We start from the raw sequence: 20,065 nt of genomic DNA on the forward strand, positions 1-20,065 counted from the left end.
ACACACAGCGAACAAATATAGTGATGACAGTCTGTGTGTCAGCTAGTGGCTAGTGCTGTCTAGAAAATAAAGCAGGCTGAAGGGTGGGCAGCGTTAGGGCCATGGGGCTGATCTCGTAGGAGTGGACTGGGGCTGGGCTCTCTGAGGAGACACATTTAAGTGGAGATGTGGGTTAGATGTTTGGCTCTGGAGAAGCACAGCTCCTCCAGAGAAGAGGGAGCACAGCATGCCAGGTTCTCCAGGGCAGGTGTGGGCTCGTCCACTTGGGGTTCTCAGGGCTCGGTGTAGCTCAGGTACACAGAACAAGGCAGATGTGGAGGAGGCCAAGTCATGGAGGTAAGGAAACCGCAGGAGGGTTCTGAGTAGGAGGGGAAGATTGTTAACAGGATAGAATTTGGATTACAGTGCAGAGAGAGGTATCTGGGGAGAGGTAGGAAGCCCCAAGACAATGGTGGTGAGACAGAAGGAGAATGCAGAGCGGGAAATGACTATACCTGATCTTTCTGACTTGCAGTCAAAGATTCTAGCCAGATCGCTGTGATAGGCAGAAAAATGGGAAGTTGAATCTTGTTAGAACTGGAAGGACTCTGAGCAGCTCTCCATTTTACTTAACAGATGGAAAAAAGGCTCCAAGTTTCAGTGTTTGCCCCAAACCTGGTGCCACCGGTTGGTATAGTTAGTTCTAGAGCCCAGATCTTTGCATTTCTCTGGGATGTGGGCAACTCTAAGGAGTGAAACCTTGGGACAGGCCATGTCAGGAAGAGTAGAACGAGTTACTTTTTCTTTAACCACTCTATTTTCCATTGCTGCTGTGACACTATAAACTTAGTAGCTTCAAACCACAGATTTATCTTACAGTGCTAGAGGTTAGAAATCAGGGTTCAGCTTCACTGGGCTAAAATTAAGGTGTCAGCGTTCCCTTCTGGAGGCTTTTGGGAAGGATCCATTCTTTACCTATTTTCCAAGGCTACCTGCCTTCCTTGGCTCATTGCTCCTTCCTCCGTTTTCAGAACTAGCAATGACCAGCCAAGCATTCGTCACATTGCGTTGCTCTGACCCTTCCTCGCCTGCCTCCCTCTTTCAGATATAAGGACCTTTATGAATACCTTGGGACGGCATAATCTCTAAATCAGCTGACTAGCAACCTAAATTCCATCTGCCGCCTACATGCCCCTTTGCCATGTACTTTACCTAAAATAGTCAGAGGTTCTGGGGATTCTTCTTTTGCCAACCATAGCCACCCTTGCGATTTCACAGATGATTGAAATGAAAGCTTTTGTCTTACTTTTTGCCCTGTAGAGATATATGCTGTGAGAATTACCTCTAACGTTCCAATATGGGGGATATTCTGGCTCACGAATCAGAGTTACTTGGACTGGTGAAAGAGGTAGGTGTGGTATACAAAACAGTCACAGGAAAAGAGATCCTGGAAACTTATAAAGCTTGTACTTAAAAAAAAAATGAATTCTATAGTGCCTTTTAATATTCTGTTTTTACATTGGTGTTATTTATCTATTTTCCATTAGATAATTTTCCACGTATTTGCATTTTGTTTTTATAACTAAACTAAATCTTAAAACCACTTTTTTTAATTGATTTTTTTTAGTTGAGAAATCTCTACACACATACTTATTATGTAATCAATGGTTATTAATATCATCACGTAGTTGTGTATTCTTCACCATAATCATTTTTAGAACATTTGCATCACTCCAGAAAAAGAAATAAAAAGAAAAAAAAAAAGAATTCATACAACCCATACCCCTTACCCCTCCCTGTCATTGACCAACAATATTTCAATCTACCCAATTTTTTACCCTTTATATCCTTCTATTATTTATTTATTTATTTATAATCTTTATTTTTATAAAACCACCTTTTAAAGTTGCTTTAAAGAAAATTCTTTAAGCAATATGTACTAATGGTAAAAAATTCAAATACTGTAGAAGTGTGAAAAGTGAATTTCCCTGCACTCTCTTTTTTTTTTTACATGGAGAGGCACTGGGAATTAAACCCAGGTCTCCTGCATGGCAGGGGAGAATTCTGCCTACTGGACCTCCATCGCACTGCCCTCCCTGCGCTTTTGTAGTAACCACTGTTAATGGTTTAGTGTATATCTTTCCAGATTTTTTCTGTGAATTCTCAAAAGATATTCAAATGTAAGTAGATTGTTTTACATAATGAAATGATACCCTACACATTGTTTTGTAGGTTGCTTTTGATTATTTTCAATAATAATGTAGCGTGAACATCTTTCCATGATATGCCTTGTACTTTTTTTTATTTTTTTAATTTTTTATTAATTAAAAAAAATTACAAGAAACATAAACATTCCCAACACACACACTCAGCAATTCACAATATTACCACATAGTTGCATGATGATGCCTTGTACTTTTTGACACTATAAAGAGTATTTTGTTGATGGTGTATCAGAATTTATTTACTCATTGCTTAATTTTTTTTTGGTGGGGGAGGGGTGTTGGCATTACATGGGCCAGGAATCAAACCCGTGTCTCCTACCTGGCAGGCAAGTATTGTACCATTGAACCCCCCGTGCACCCCAACTCATTTCCTATTATGGCAGTTAGATTTTCTGCACTAAAAGTTTCTGAAGAGCAGGAACCATATCTTATGCTTTTAGCCTGGGGCTGACACATAGTTGGTGTTAAAGAATGTGTTGCTGCTATTTTGCTGTTGAATTAAACATTAGGCATTAAGAGAGAGGGCCCTGGAGCAAGGAGGAAACCCCCCACCCTGGAAATGCTGCTTTGGGATTTGTTGGCATGATCGTGGGTAAGCACTTAAAGCCAGCACAGCCGAGGATTGTGGACAGGCCTGGGGACAGGGCCACATTAGAGGATGCAGGAACATACCACCGAGAAGGAGGGCGGGAAAAACAGAGGAGCTCACATTTGAGTTCATTTCACAGGATGCAGGGAAAGGAGCATTTTAGCAGGATGGGGGTCCTAGTGTTGTGCTTGGCAGCCACCTTTTCATGAATTGTCTTCTTTGGTCTTAGCAACAGACAAGGTTTCTAATTTCTTCTGCCTCAAGTAACAAATTCCTAGAAACCTACTCCACCCAAAATCACCAGATCACTATCTACCTTTCTCAGACTGCTGCACACATCATTTTATTTTCTATTAATAATTAGAATGAGTCATGCAGCTTACATTTTCCTTTTGAAAACAATTTTATTTTCTGGAAATAAGCCTTTTATATGACACTGACTTTCTTGGCTTTTAAAGTGTTCATCTAAGCTGGGTCCTAAATCACTCTTCTTCCCCTAAAGATTACAGCTCACAAACCCGATTATAAATGGATGATAATATTAAACTAGTATAATTACATTAAAGATAGTTACTTTGATGTTCAAAACAGAAGAATATATATATTTATGTTCTTTTCATAGTATTTAGATTTTGCTGAGTTTGAAGACACCTTGAAAATATTTTCAAAGGAATGCAGAATCAAAGGAAAACCATTATCTAAAACAGCAGGTGGATCTTTAAGAGACTCCAAATCAAAAATAATCCAGGTAACATTTTGTTTATTTTTTTATCTCTGTAGATAATCAGGATGTTTATAGTTAAATCTGCTTCCGTTAGAGAATGTTGGAATTCTTTTTTTTTTTTATTAATTAGAAAAAGAATTAACAAAACAATTAGAAATCATTCCATTCTACATGTACAATCAGTAATTCTTAATAACATCACATAGTTGCATATTCATCATTTCTTAGTACATTTGCATCGATTTAGAAAAAGAAATAAAAAGACAACAGAATAAGAATTAAAACATTAATAGAAAGAAAAAAAAAACAAAAAACCTATACCTCACATGCAGCTTCATTCAGTGTTTTAACATAATTGCATTACAATTGGGTAGTATTGTGCTGTCCATTTCTGAGTTTTTATATCCAGTCCTGTTGTACAGTCTGTATCCCTTCAGCTCCAATTACCCCTTCTCTTTTTTTTTTTTTTTTAATTAACGGAAAAAAAGAAATTAACCCAACATTTAGAAATCATACCATTCTACATATGCAATCAGTAATTCTTGACATCATCACATAGATGCATGATCATCATTTCTTAGTACATTTGCATCGGTTTAGAAAAACTAGCAACATAACCGAAAAAGATATAGAATGTTAATATAGAGACAAAAATAAAAGTAATAATAGTAAAGTCAAAACAAAACAAAACAAAAACCTATAGCTCAGATGCAGCTTCAATCAGTGTTTTAACATGATTACTTTACAATTAGGTATTATTGTGTTGTCCATTTCTGAGTTTTTGTATCTAGTCCTGTTGCACAGTCTGTATCCCTTCAACTCCAATTGCCCATTATCTTACCCTGTTTCTACCTCCTGCTGGACTCTGTTACCAATGACATATTCCAAATTTATTCTCGAATGTCTGTTCACATCAGTGGGACCATACAGTATTTGTCCTTTAGTTTTTGGCTAGACTCACTCAGCATAATGTTCTCTAGGTCCATCCATGTTATTACATGCTTCATAAGTTTATTCTGTCTTAAAGCTGCATAGTATTCCATCGTATGTATATACCACAGTTTGTTTAGCCACTTGTCTGTTGATGGACATTTTGGCTGTTTCCATCTCTTTACAATTGTAAATAACGCTGCTATAAACATTGGTGTGCAAATGTCCGTTTGTGTCTTTGTCCTTAAGTCCTTTGAGTATATTCCCAGCAATGGTATTGCTGGGTCGTATGGCAATTCTATATTCAGCTTTTTGAGGAACCGCCAAACTGCCTTCCACAGTGGTTGCACCATTTGACATTCCCACCAACAGTGGATAAGTGTGCCTCTTTCTCCGCATCCTCTCCAGCACTTGTCATTTTCTGTTTTGTTGATAATGGCCATTCTGGTGGGTGTGAGATGATATCTCATTGTGGTTTTGATTTGCATTTCTCTAATGGCCAGGGACATTGAGCATCTCTTCATGTGCCTTTTGGCCATTTGTATTTCCTCTTCTGAGAGGTGTCTGTTCAAGTCTTTTTCCCATTTTGTAATTGGGTTGGCTGTCTTTTTGTTGTTGAGATGAACAATCTCTTTATAAATTCTGGATACTAGACCTTTATCTGATATATCATTTCCAAATATTGTCTCCCATTGTGTAGGCTGTCTTTCTACTTTCTTGATGAAGTTCTTTGATGCACAAAAGTGTTTAATTTTGAGGAGCTCCCATTTATTTATTTCCTTCTTCAGTGTTCTTGCTTTAGGTTTAAGGTCCATAAAACCGCCTCCAGTTGTAAGATACATAAGATATCTCCCAACATTTTCCTCTAACTATTTTATGATCTTAGACCTAATGTTTAGATCTTTGATCCATTTTGAGTTAACTTTTGTATAGGGTGTGAGAGATGGGTCTTCTTTCATTCTTTTGCATATGGATATCCAGTTCTCTAGGCACCATTTATTGAAGAGACTGTTCTGTCCCAGGTGAGTTGGCTTGACTGCCTTATCAAAGATCAAATGTCCATAGATGAGAGGGTCTATATCTGAGCACTCTATTCGATTCCATTGGTCGATATATCTATCTTTATGCCAATACCATGCTGTTTTGACCACTGTGGCTTCATAATATGCCTTAAAGTCCGGCAGCGCGAGACCTCCAGCTTCGTTTTTTTTCCTCAAGATGTTTTTTGCAATTCGGGGCACCCTGCCCTTCCAGATAGATTTGCTTATTGGTTTTTCTATTTCTGAAAAATAAGTTGTAGGGATTTTGATTGGTATTGCATTGAATCTGTAAATCAATTTAGGTAGGATTTGACATCTTAACTATATTTAGTCTTCCAATCCATGAACACGGTATTCCCTTCCATCTATTTAGGTCTTCTGTGATTTCTTTTAACAGTTTTTTGTAGTTTTCTTTATATAGGTTTTTTGTCTCTTTAGTTAAATTTATTCCTAGGTATTTTATTCTTTTAGTTGCAATTGTAAATGGGATTCGTTTCTTGATTTCCCCCTCAGCTTGTTCATTACTAGTGTATAGAAATGCTACAGATTTTTGAATGTTGATCTTGTAACCTGCTACTTTGCTGTACTCATTTATTAGCTCTAGTAGTTTTGTTGTGGATTTTTCCGGGTTTTCGACGTGTAGTATCATATCGTCTGCAAACAGTGATAGTTTTACTTCTTCCTTTCCAATTTTGATGCCTTGTATTTCTTTTTCTTGTCTAATTGCTCTGGCTAGAACCTCCAACACAGTGTTGAATAATAGTGGTGATAGTGGACATCCTTGTCTTGTTCCTGATCTTAGGGGGAAAGTTTTCAATTTTTCCCCATTAAGGATGATATTAGCTGTGGGTTTTTCATATATTCCCTCTATCATTTTAAGGAAGTTCCCTTGTATTCCTATCTTTTGAAGTGTTTTCAACAGGAAAGGATGTTGAATCTTGTCAAATGCCTTCTCTGCATCAATTGAGATGATCATGTGATTTTTCTGCTTTGATTTGTTGATATGGTGTATTACATTAATTGATTTTCTGATGTTGAACCATCCTTGCATACCTGGGATGAATCCTACTTGGTCATGATGTATAATTCTTTTAATGTGTTGTTGGATACGATTTGCTAGAATTTTATTGAGGATTTTTACATCTATATTCATTAGAGAGATTGGTCTGTAGTTTTCTTTTTTTGTAATATCTTTGCCTGGTTTTGGTATGAGGGTGATGTTGGCTTCATAGAATGAATTAGGTAGTTTTCCCTCCACTTCGATTGTTTTGAAGAGTTTGAGGAGAATTGGTACTAATTCTTTCTGGAACGTTTGGTAGAATTCACATGTGAAGCCGTCTGGTCCTGGACATTTCTTTTTAGGAAGCTTTTGAATGACTAATTCAGTTTCTTTACTTGTGATTGGTTTGTTGAGGTCATCTATGTCTTCTTGAGTCAAAGTTGGTTGTTCATGTCTTTCCAGGAACCCGTCCATTTCATCTAAATTGTTGTATTTATTAGCGTAAAGTTGTTCATAGTATCCTGTTATTACCTCCTTTATTTCTGTGAGGTCAGTAGTTATGTGTCCTCTTCCATTTCTGAGCTTATTTATTTGCATCCTCTCTCTTCTTCTTTTTGTCAATCTTGCTAAGGGCCCATCAATCTTATTGATTTTCTCATAGAACCAACTTCTGGTCTTATTGATTTTCTCTATTGTTTTCATGTTTTCAATTTCATTTATTTCTGCTCTAATCTTTGTTATTTCTTTCCTTTTGCTTGCTTTGGGATTAGTTTGCTGTTCTTTCTCCAGTTCTTCCAAGTGGACAGTTAATTCCTGCATTTTTGCCTTTTCTTCTTTTCTGATAAAGGCATTCTGATAAAGGCAATAAATTTCCCTCTTAGCACTGCTTTTGCTGCGTCCCATAAGTTTTGATATGTTGTGTTTTCATTTTCATTCGCCTCGAGGTATTTACTAATTTCTCTTGCAATTTCTTCTTTGACCCACTTGTTGTTTAAGAGTGTGTTGTTGAGCCTCCATGTATTTGTGAATTTTCTGGCACTCTGCCTATATTGATTTCCAACTTCATTCCTTTATGATCCGAGAAAGTGTTGTGTATGATTTCAATCTGTTTAAATTTGTTAAGACTTGCTTTGTGACCCAGCATATGGTCTATCTTTGAGAATGATCCATGAGCACTTGAGAAAAAGGTGTATCCTGGTGTTGTGGGATTTAATGTCCTATAAATGTCTGTTAAGTCTAGCTCGTTTATAGTAATATTCAGATTCTCTATTTCTTTATTGATCCTCTGTCTAGATGTTCTGTCCATTGATGAGAGTGGGGAATTGAAGTCTCCAACTATTATGGTATTTGTGTCTATTTCCTTTTTCAGTGTTTGCAGTGTATTCCTCACGTATTTTGGGGCATTCTGGTTCGGTGCGTAAATATTTATGATTGTTATGTCTTCTTGTTTAATTGTTCCTTTTATTAGTATATAGTGTCCTTCTTTGTCTCTTTTAACTGTTTTACATTTGAAGTCTAACTTGTTGGATATTAGTATAGCCACTCCTGCTATTTTCTGGTTGTTATTTGCATGAAATATCTTTTCCCAACCTTTCACTTTCAACCTATGTTTATCTTTGGGTCTAAGATGTGTTTCCTGTAGACAGCATATAGAAGGATCCTGTTTTTTAATCCATTCTGCCATTCTATGTCTTTTGATTGGGGAATTCAGTCCATTAACATTTAGTGTTATTATTGTTTGGATAATATTTTCCTCTACCATTTTGTCTTTTGTATTATATATATCATATCTGACTTTCCTTCTTTCTACACTCTTCTCCATACCTCTCTCTTCTGTCTTTTCGGTTCTGACTCTAGTGCTCCCTTTAGTATTTCTTGCAGAGCTGGTCTCTTGGTCACAAATTCTCTCAGTGACTTTTTGTCTGAGAATGTTTTAATTTCTCCCTCATTTTTGAAGGACAATTTTGCTGGATATAGGAGTCTTGTTTGGCAGTTTTTCTCTTTTAGTAATTTAAATATATCATCCCACTGTCTTCTAGCCTCCATGGTTTCTGCTGAGAAATCTACACATAGTCTTATTGGGTTTCCCTTGTATGTGATGGATTGTTTTTCTCTCGCTGCTTTCAAGATCCTCTCTTTCTCTTTGACCTCTGACATTCTAACTAGTAAGTGTCTTGGAGAACGCCTATTTGGGTCTAATCTCTTTGGGGTGCGCTGCACTTCTTGGATCTGTAATTTTAGGTCTTTCATAAGAGTTGGGAAATTTTCAGTGAAAATTTCTTCCATTAGTTTTTCTCCTCCTTTTCCCTTCTCTTCTCCTTCTGGAACACCCACAACACGTATATTTGTGCGGTTCAAATTGTCCTCCAGTTCCTGATCCCCTGTTCAAATTTTTCCATTCTTTTCCCTATAGTATCTGTTTCTTTTTGGAATTCAGATGTTCCATCCTCCAATTCACTAATTCTAGCTTCTGTCTCTTTAAATCTATCATTGTAGGTATCCATTGTTTTTTCCATCTTTTCTACTTTAACCTTCACTTCCATAAGCTCTGTGATTTGTTTTTTCAGTTTTTCTATTTCTTCTTTTTGTTCAGCCCATGTCTTCTTCATGTCCTCCCTCAATTTATCGATTTCGTTTTTGAAGAGGTTTTCCATTTCTGTTCGTATATTCAGCATTAGTTGATCAGCTCCTGTATCTCATTTGAACTATTGGTTTGTTCCTTTGGCTGGGCCATATTTTCAATTTTCTGAGCGTGATCCGTTATCTTCTGCTGGCGTCTGGACATTTAGTCAGATTTCCCTGGGTGTTGGACCCAACAGGTTGAAAGATTTTTCTGTGAAATCTCTGGGTTCTGTTTTTCTTATCCTGCCCAGTAGGTGGCGCTCGTGGCACACGTTTGTCTGCGGGTCCCACCAGTAAAAGGTGCTGTGGGACCTTTAACTTTGGAAAACTCTCGCCCTGGGGGAGGTTCGCTAGCCGAAGCGGCTTGGAAGGGTTCGAGCCGGCCCGGGGTCCGAATGCGGGGAGGGTTGCTGGCCGCCGCAGCCCGGGAAAGCGCCTGTCCGAATTTCCTAGTCGCCCGGGCGACAAGCGTGGCGGGAGGGCACCAGCGGCAGCGGCCCGCCCGGGAGAGTGCACGTTCCCGGGAAGTCACGGGTTTGGAAGGGGCCTCTCCCACCCGTCACTGTTCTCCGCGGCCTGGGGATTTCCGATCCAATTCTCTCAGTTGGTCTGGGGGGCTGCGTGTGGTGTGGGCACCAGCCACCGCGGTTTCGGGGGACCACCTCTCCAATTCTCCCAGCCGGCCTGGGAAGGGGGAAGGGAGTGACTCCGGCCGCTTGCCACCCCACCCGGTGAAGCCCGCGTGCCTCGGCGATCTCACCTGAGCGGCTTCTCTCAGCCAGCCAGCCGTTCCAGGATGGGGTACGCTGTCTTTTTTATCTCTGTTGTGGCTTTGGGCGCTGTTCTGTATCGTTTCTACTCCCCTAGTAGCTGTCCTGGAGAAGAAACTAAGATCCGCGCGTCTTACTAAGCCGCCATCTTCTCCGGAAGTCCTGGAAATCTTTTTGAGGACCTGTTCAGAATTACTTTTAAACTGTTAAAGTCTTTATGAACAATCAAGTAATGTCTGCATCCAACCTTCGAAATGTGTGGCAGCATAAGAGTTCTCAGGTACATTTATTAGGAAGAAGATTAAGAGGAAATCATACAGTGATCAGAGACTTAGACAAATGTCACTACTTCCTGAGGAGTTTTAGATTATAGATTCTAGGCACTGAGGACACAGCAGTAAACAAAACAAAATAAACCCTTGGCCCCTCTGGCACTTGTGTTCTAATTTGGGGAGACTGGAAGGGTCAGGGAGCAAGAGAAAAACTGACAAGACTGCCTCCCTTCAAAGGAGAGCCTGGAGCAGCACTGTCACCATCAGTGGGCTGTAGAGGGCACAGACTTATATGGTCTTAAGGTCTCTCTCTTAATAAAGACCTTAACGTCCTTGTTTCAGCCATGATTTGATGGTTAACTTCCATTTTAAACATTCCAGGTAAGTGATTGGATCACCTTAAATACATCTCCAATGAGAGAGCATTGCCCTTCCTGAGGTAGCATATTTCATCTCTGGATGACTTAATTGTTTTGATATATTTATTCATTTTAATATCTGTTTTCAAAAAGAATTTGAGATGGATTTTCGAGCACCACCGAGGTACTGGAGGGCAGGTGGCTGCCACTGCCCACCTGCTGCTGGTCTCTGACCACTCAGTGGCCTGGTGTGGGACCCCAATGAGCGGGACGCTGATGAGCTGGTGGCGTTCAAGGTGGTGCTGCAGCACTGCCCAGTTCACTGGGCCACAGGCACCTGGATGCTGAGCTGCTCCCTGGATGCAGGCTTCTTGGCTGATGATGCCACAGCCAGCCCTACCTGGCACCTTCCAACCACAGAGCAAAATTTTCAAAGCCTAAAACAAGAGTCTAGTCATTTTTAAAGCTGGACACAGAGATTGTTCTTATAAAGTCATGCTTATTCTTTGGAAAAATCAGCCTTGCTCCCCAGTACTCATCTGGTTCCTTGTGGGTGAAGGACCAACCTGTCTTTACTCACCAAGTTGGAGTAATAGGTGAGTATCTCTTAAATAAGTTGTGGAACTACCATTTGGAAAGAGTATAACAAATCCTTAATACCTAAACAGTGTGAGTCTTTTGTGAATTTCATATCTGACATACAACAAGGACAACAAGCTGTGTGTCTTGAAGCTGTTTTTTTTCTTATCCGGTACCTCAAAAGGCAGTGGCTATATACTTTTTGCAATTGGTTTAACATCACACTTCAGCTCTAGCTGCATGAAAACATTTCATTTAGGTCCATTTTTATATAACGTGAAACTCCTTGAAGCTTTCTGATTGCCTCAAGTATACCTTTCTTTTCTGCTCATCCAAAAAGCAGTCGTTCCCTACTATGAGAAGTACTACCCCATCTCACACCGCTCCCCCCCCAAAAAAAAAACAAAACATACAAACAAACCTGGAGCAGTGACTTAGCAAAATGTGCTGTCAGTGGTGCAGTGCTCAAGAAATGGAGAGTTTCCCCAAGCACAGTTCTGTGAGAAGGGTGAGTGTGTGTATGTGTATGTCTATAAGTTATCTGTGTTGTGCAAAATTTTTTGATCTTTGAGTCTGGTTGTGGTCATGGTTTACAGAAGTTCATTAGTATTTTGTATCTATAGAAGTTGTAATGGTGGATTATTTATGTTTAAGTTAAATGCAGGGACCATTTCCAACTACACATTATGAGTCATAAGTTAGGATGGATGAGAGATGTGAATATAATGACATAGCAGAGGTTTGTGGCCCCAATTCTACAATTGTAGAATTTCAGACAAAGTGGAGATGGGCCCTTTGACATGTGGACAAACCCACTTAGGAAAACACCTTGACTCCAAGCCTGAAAATACCCACATGGAGTCTGTGCTCACCTCATTCATGCAATCAAGGAGCTTGGGGGCCCTTAACTCCTCAAGTGAGAACACCTCCCCTAGAGGGCGCGCGGCAGGGTTTGTCCCAGAGTGTGGTGGGGGTGAGACCAGGGTTTGGCCAGATTCCAGTAGCCCTGTACTCTGGGGGAGTACAGTAAAATGGGGATCCTTTAGCCAGGTTCCCCCAAATTCCTCCAAGAAGTGGCAGTGCTCAGTTGCCAGTGGTTTGTTTTTGCACTCCTCCCCCCCCGCCCCAAAGTTGATAATAGGCTCACTGTCACCTTGTTCTAGGGTTGAGGTACAGAAAGAGGTTGGTTTGGAGAAGGTACAAGTTCATTGTGGGGCTTATTTTGAAAACTTTTGAATTTAGTTCAAATGTATGCTGATACTCTCCAGTGTAAGGTCATGTTCAGAGATGATTGTTCTTAGTCACGACATAGAGAAAAATTTTGTAATACTCACATTTGCAGATTCCTTATTAATGAGTGACTTTGACTTAACCAAATACTGCAGTATTGTTTGTTCTCTGCACGTTTTCATTTCATAATGATAGCCAGCTTGATTGTAAACAAATAAAACATATAACCTAAGAAAAGCCAGCAATTATACAGGAAAACCTAAAAGCTATTTTAAAAAGGTATAAAAGAACAGTGAACAAATAACAGTGTGAATAGTGGGAGTCTGGTGGTGGTGCAGTGAGGGAATTACAGAAAATCCAATTGAAGAAAAGCTTTTGTAATTGAACACAGACTTGGGTCTGTGTATTTGTGGTTTTGGAAACAAAGAGGAAAACAATATGACTCACATCATTTCATATTATAAGGAAGTTCCTTTGATTCTGCCTTTTACATAAATCCTCAGAATTTTGCAGCAGATATTTGTGATGGGCCAGTTATTCTTGTGAGGCAGGTAGCATGATAGTTGCTTCCTCCTTCCTCCAAAATTCTGTTTGTATTATTGCATGATAAGGCTGGAAACCATCTCTGCCTGTGGAATCAGACTTGCACAGCTCACAGTGGGCATGTGCCAAGCCCATGCTCGCCCTCCATCTCCAGCTTATGCTTCCCTATCCCTTTACCTGGTGGGACCATATGGGTGTGTTGGGGTCTGTAGTAGCTTCCTAGTGCCATCTCAGTTGGAAATGCTTCTAACAATAGAGCAAGTATCAGTACCCAACTCCCAGGCCCGAGTTTACTTAAAGGCTGGTTTGGAACATATTAGGCTTCTGACTGAGAACAAGAAGTTTGGGATAGGAGCTAACCCAGAAAGGCACAGTCCTAATAGAGGGACCTGATAGAAAGCCAGGAAGGCAGAGACTTCCGATTTCTGAAATTCTTGTGTCCACATAATAAAGATGTATGAGCGGCTAATGAGTAGCTAAGTTGTGTAGTCATCAAGCTTTCATGTGTTGGGGGGTGTTCCAGGGAGGTGTGGCAGAGCTCTTGGTTTTGGACTGTTTTTTTTTTTTTTTTTAACATTTTTTATTGTGAAATACAGCATATATGCAGAAAAGTGAAAAATTTCAAAGTACAGTTTAATAAGTAATTATAGAGCAAATTTCGAAGTACAGCATGGGTTACAGTTCTACAGTTTTAGGTATTTCCTTCTAGTTATTCTAATACACTAGAATCTAAAGTATCTATATAATGATTGAATAGTTATATTCATTTGTTAAATCTTATCTTCTCTTTTACAACTTCTCCCTTTCATTTGATCATTCTCATAATCTTCAGGGATATTTGGGCAATGACGATTCTAATTTTTTCATGTTGAAAAGAGGTGTAGACTTTATGAAGTAGAGAGATACAACTGGTTGATGTTCTTGGAGAGACTGACTGCTGAATTTTTTTTTTTTTGACTGCTAGATTTTTAATGCTATTCTTAACTATATGACAAATCCTTTATTACCACTTTTCTCCAAACCTTAAATGCAGGCATACTCCAATGAGCTGTCTAAATTCATTTTCTCTTTTTTTATTCTAATCCATCCCTTGGAAATCTTTTCTTTCTACCATTATACGCTAAGCAGTAATTACTAAATGTGTATTTCTGGTCTTCAAATCTCATGGACTCTGAAACTATGTTTCCAACTATTAGCTTGTTGTCTGTATTTGAAGCGACATCTCAAACTAAATGCCTTCAAATCAAGAGTCATTCTGTATTCTCTGTAACACTCCAACCTTCGCTACATATATACTAGGCTTCACTATTTCAGATTATGGGCCCATCAATCACTTTTGACAGTTTTTCTTATTTTACATATCCAATCAGGGCATGTCCTTGATTCCCTTTATGTAGCAATCATCAAATTTATCCCTTCCATTCCATTTTCACTATCCGTCATTATGTTTGGATTCAACAGTTCCTCTCACCAGGAGTATAGAAATTGTTGCTATTTACCTTCATGTCCTCCCCTCGTCCATTCCACACAATATTCATAGAGTCTCCTTCTTGATCATTGTTCTGATGAACTCTTTATTTAAAACCTTAAAAAGGGCCTCTACTGTTCCTTTCCCTAAAGACTCCAATTTTCAACCTCACTTCCCAGGACTGTCCCAAATTAGCTCTTTTTGTACACCAGATTTATTCTTTTATTTTTTTCATATAGCTGTGCATTTATCATCACAATTGACTTTTTTTTTCTTTTTTGTGAAAAATAACATATACAAAACATAAATTTCAAAGCACATCACAGCAATTAGCTGTAGAACAGATTTCAGAGTTTGGTATGGACTCGAATCCACAATTTTAGTTTTTTACTTCTAGCTGCTCTAAGATATGGGAGACTGAAAGAAATATTAATATAATGATTCAGTAGTCATACTCATTTGTTGGACCTACCTTCTCTGTATAACTCCACCACTACCTTGATCTTTCTTCCACTCTAGGGGTATTTCGGCTCTGCCCATTCTAACTTTTTCATGTTGGAATGGGCTGTCAATAATATGGGTAGGGGAATGGAGCTAGTTGATGTTCTGGACAGGCTGGCCCCTCTGCATTTCAGGACTTAACTGGCCCAGGGACCCATCTAGAGGTTGTAGGTTTCTGGAAAGTTACCTTAGTGCGTGAAACCTTTGAGGAATCTTAAATAACACCGTAGGTGTTCTTTAGGATTGGCAGGAATGGTTTTGGTTGGGGTTTGGCAAGTTATGATAGGTAGCAATGTGTAACTGAAGTTTGCATTAGAGTAACCTCCAGAGTAGCCTCTTAACTCTATTTGAACTCTCTCAGCCACTGATACCTTATTTGTTAGCTTCTTTTCCCCCTTTTGTTCAGGATGGCATTGTTGATCCTATGGTGGCAGGGCCAGGCTCATCCCTGGTAGTCATCTCCCGTGCCTCCCTGGAGTCGTCTCCCATGCCTCCAGGGAGACTTTCACCCCTGAATGTCATAATCCATGTAAGGAGGAGGGTAATGGTTTCACTTGGAGAGTTGGGCTTAGAGATGTGGCCTGTTTTTTTTTTTTTTTTTTTTGTAAGTTGCATGCTGAGGTTCAGCAAGTCTCAAAAGTGATTTGAGTGTACTTTTTTCCCCACAAGTTCTCTGGCTGTGAGTCTTCAGCCTGTGCCTGATTTCCAGCACAGAGCTCTTCAATATTTTACCTGTTCTTTGTAATGCCCAGGTTCTATTTTGTGATAAAAGGATGGCCTAAGAAATTTTTAGACCTCTAGGATCTCTATTTTATTATCTCCTGCCCCCTGAAAAGGAGACTTCGTTTTCCTCACATAGAAACCACGCGGTCTATGGGGTATCTGAGGTCTTGGGTGTATTGGGAGAATTTGGAGTGTTGGGAGAATAGGCAGCCCTTCCTACTAGAGTTCAGTCTGATGTCTCCTTCACAGAAGGATCTTGTTGCTGCATTTGACAGTGGAGACCAGAAGATGTTCTTCGATTTGTGGGAGGAGCACATTCCTGTTTCAGTCCGAGATGGTGACTCCCTCGCCCGGAAGTTGGAATTCTATCTCCACATCCATTTTGCCATCTATCCTCTGAAACACTCCATTGGAAGACCTGTAGGTTCCTCTTGTAACTTAGGTTTGTCTGAATGCTGTGTGAAGGAACGTTGCCGGTTATGATTTACAAGGGAGCATTATTTCAATTTTGTGGCCATTTTCTCACATTGCTTAAGAGGTGTAGGCGTCTTATGCATTGATGAATGACTTTCTCCCCCAGCAGTTTATTTTCTAACTTACATGGAGATTTAGTAATAGCTCTAAGGTATTGTAATGAAAGTTTTGTTGAATACCTTGAGTTCTTGGAGACTCAAATACTCTTATTTATTTGACAACTTAATCAGTACATGTGTGTCAAAGACAACCCATACTGAGATCATGCATTAGATTAGAACACAAATTTGAATTTAAACTTAACACTGGAAAAATGCTATACCTGTTTGTGGAAAGCCCATTTGAATGATAAATTGAGATTGGCTCCTTTGGTCTTTTTTCCAGGTTTACAAGGAGAAAAATAATAAATGTTACGTTTTTTTTCTAAGTCCAGCAGTCAGAAGAGGGCTTCATGGTATAGATGAAATGAGATGAGCTGATTAGAGGAATGGGTGCGGCTATGTATTAGGCTGGCAAGATAAGTGTAGTGTGCCAGGGAAGGGAAGTGCCATATTAAAAGTTGAGCGGTGCAACTCATCCAGTCCTCTTATTGAGGCCCAAGAGAAAATAAAGACCCATAGAGGCAAATTGACTTGCCCAAGATTATACATGGAATTAGTGGAGCAGAGCTTCCTAAGTTAGTGTCATGAAAGACAAGGACTAATGATATGGAAACTTCTGTTTCAGAAAACTAAAAAGATACACATGCCTATTTACTTTTAGGAACTTCTCTCTAGGAAATTTTCAGAAAGCAGATAAATATTTATAATATCCAAAAACTGGAAACAATGTACATTTCCAATAATGGGAGAACTGGTTAAATTAATTATTGTAGATCCATAAGATGTGATTTTATCCTTTCATTGAAAATGATGTTTATTAAGAATTTTAAGGATATGAAGAAATGATAATAAATCAGAAAAGCCCCATATTAAGAGCTATATATAGTCTCTAAGATACCTGAGAAAGTTCTAAGAAGGGGTAAAATTGGAGGAGAGGTTGGGAGAGTCTGCTCGCCAGGCCTTACATGGAGGATGTTGGCATCATGGCTGGAATGAAAGAAGCCTTGGAAGAGGGTGGGATGGACAGGTGACTGGATGTCGAGCAGGAGACCGAAACAAACATATTCCCTTCCTCACAGGACAAAGAGGAATTGGATGAAAGGATTTCGTATTTCAAAACCTTTTTGGAGACCAAAGGAGCAGCATTGAGCCAGACCACAGAGTTTCTTCCTTTCTACGCCCTTCCTTTCGTTCCCAACCCTATGGTACACCCCTCATTTAAAGAACTGTTCCAGGTAAGTGTCATTCTTTGTCTTTCGGATGCTGGGCAACATTGCGATTTCATTTTGTATATGTTGGGGCTTTCTGAATGATGCTTTGTAAAATTAAAATTTACCTGTGTTATGTTTAAAAAGAATGTCATTATTTAAAAAAAAACTCTTGAGTCATAAAATATAATTTTTATGATTTCACTGAAACCTTTAACCCAAACTGACATAAATATTTTAAAATATAATAGTGTTCTAGTTTGCTAGCTGCCAGAATGCAATCTACCAGAAATGGAATGGCTTTTAAAAAGGGGAATTTAATGAGTTGCTAGTTTACAGTTCTAAGGCCAAGAAAATGTCCCAATTAAAACAAGTCTATAGAAATGTCCAATCAAAGACATCCAGGGAAGGATGCCTTGGTTCAAGAAGGCCAATGAAGTTTAGGGTTTCTCTCTCAAGTGAGAAGGCACATGGCAAACACAATCAGGGCTTCACTCTCCACTGGAAGGGCACATGGCAAACATGGTGTCATCTGCTAGCTTACTTTCCTGGCTTCTAGTTTCATGAAGGTCCCTGGGAGGTGTTTTCCTTCGTCATCTCCAAAGGTCACTGGCTGGTGGACTCTCTGCTATGTGGTGCTGCAGCATTCTCTGCTCTCTCTGAATCGCTCATTCTCCAAAATGTTTCCTCTTTTATAGGACTCCAGTAAACCAATCACGACCCACCCAAATGGGTGGAGACATGTCGTCACCTAATCCAGTTTAACAACCACTCTTGACTAAATCACATCATCCAGGGACATGATCTGATTACAGTTTCAAACATACAGTATTGAATAGGGATTATTCTACCTTTATGAAATGGGATTTTGGTTAAAACATGGCTTTTCTTTTCTTTTTTTTTTTTTTTGACTTAAAAAAAATAAGAATTTCTATTTACCAGAAGACAAGAAAAAGAAAAACCACACAACTGACAAAGGATTAGGATCTAAAATGTATGAATAACTCTTACAAAACTTGAAGAACAGCACAAATTAGTGTCAAGCACATAGTATCGAATGACTATAGCAAATGAAAATATATATATACATCATGATTCCATTAACAATACAAACAGTTATGATAAAATTATTTAAAAAAAGACAAACAACATTCAGAATAGCAGCTACTTCTGAAAGAGTAGGGAAAGCGACTGGATGTGGGAGAGGTGCACCAGAAATTCAAAGAAAACAGTAATAATATTCTTTCTTAAACAGAATGATGGGTACACAGGTATTCATTGATTCATGATTCTTTATATGATGCATATATTTTACAAATATTCCTTTTTTAACTTTTGATTTTGAAATAGTTTCAAACTTACAGGACAGTTGTAAAATTAATACAAATTCCATACAGGGAATTCCGACATACTCTCATCCCCACAAGATACCCAGATCCACCAACTTAAACATTTTGCTACCTTTGTTGTATCTATCTTTCTGTCTATCTATCTACTTTTGGGCAGGCTGTACAATCATATTCCTTGAACCACATGATACTTCCATGTACATTCCCTATGAACAAGGGTATTCACTTATATAATCACCTTAAGTGCAGTTATCCAAGTTCCAGAAATTTAACATTGATATAAAACTTACATAATGTACCGGTTTGAAAGAATGTATGTACCCTAGAAAAGTCATGTTTTAATCCTAATTCTATTTAGTATTCTTCTAATCCCTATTTAGTAATTTATGTTGGAAACTTTAATTAGATTATCTCCATGGAGATGTGACTCACTCAAGAGTGGGTGTTAAACTGGACATTCCAGGTGGGTCTGATTAGTATACTGGAATCCTATAAAAGAGGAAACATTTTGGAGAAAGTGGGAGATTCAGAAAGAGCAGAGAAGAACAACATAGCCATGAGAATCAGGTCCACCAGCCAGCGACCTTTGGAGATAAAGAAGGAAAACACCTCCCGGGGAGCTTCATGAAAAAGGAAGCCAGGAGAGAAAGCTAGCAGATGACCCTCTGTTCGCCATGTGCCTTTCCTGATGAGAGAGAAACCTTCACTGTGTTCGCCAAGTGCCTTCTCACTTGAGAGAGAAACCCTGAACTTCATCGGCCTTTTTTTTTTGTAACAAATAAACATTTTTTGCTTTAATCTCACACATAAGATGGCATTTTAAAGTATTAATTATCATCTATTTTCAGCACCCTGCAATAATGACATTCCTTTGTTCTTCCTCATGCAAAAACATTTGTAAAATTTGTACATTGTACATTTCACTATTATTATACACTCTAGGCATTCCTAGATTATACCGTCTCGATCTTTACCATCTATCTTTCTTTCTGATTTCATTTATGTCCCCAGCCCTCCTCCCTCTGTCATTCTCACATGCAGCTTCATTCAGTGTTTTAACATAATTACATTACAGTTAGGTAGTATTGTGCTGTCCATTTCTGAGTTTTTATATTCAGTCCTGTTGCACAATCTGTATCCCTTCAGCTCCAATTACCCAATATCTCACCCTATTTCTATCTCCTGATGGTCTCTGTTACCAAGGAAATATTCCAAGTTTATTCACTAATGTCAGTTCATATCAGTGAGACCATACAGTATTTGTCCTTTTGTTTCTGGCTAATCACACTCAGCATAATGTCCTTAAGGTCCATTCATGTTGTTACATACTTCGTAAGTTTATTCTGTCTTAAAGCTGCATAATATTCCATCTTATGTAA

The 20,065-nt window shown here is 38.9% G+C and overlaps 1 protein-coding gene across 2 annotated transcripts in view; it reads left to right on the top strand.

Moving 5' to 3' along the window:
- Positions 1-20,065, top strand: part of ARMC9 (armadillo repeat containing 9) — a 161,924-nt gene that overhangs the window by 8,631 nt on the left and 133,228 nt on the right. For both annotated transcript variants that reach the window (XM_077155412.1, XM_077155413.1), the window contains exons 3-6: positions 1,300-1,387; positions 3,416-3,541; positions 15,804-15,974; positions 17,209-17,364. In XM_077155412.1, the coding sequence (XP_077011527.1) occupies positions 1,337-1,387; positions 3,416-3,541; positions 15,804-15,974; positions 17,209-17,364 (504 nt within the window). In that variant the 5' untranslated portion in view covers positions 1,300-1,336. The remainder of the gene's footprint in view (positions 1-1,299; positions 1,388-3,415; positions 3,542-15,803; positions 15,975-17,208; positions 17,365-20,065) is intronic.

This window comes from Tamandua tetradactyla, chromosome 3 (assembly GCF_023851605.1).
Source record: "Tamandua tetradactyla isolate mTamTet1 chromosome 3, mTamTet1.pri, whole genome shotgun sequence".
Taxonomy (NCBI): domain Eukaryota; kingdom Metazoa; phylum Chordata; class Mammalia; order Pilosa; family Myrmecophagidae; genus Tamandua; species Tamandua tetradactyla.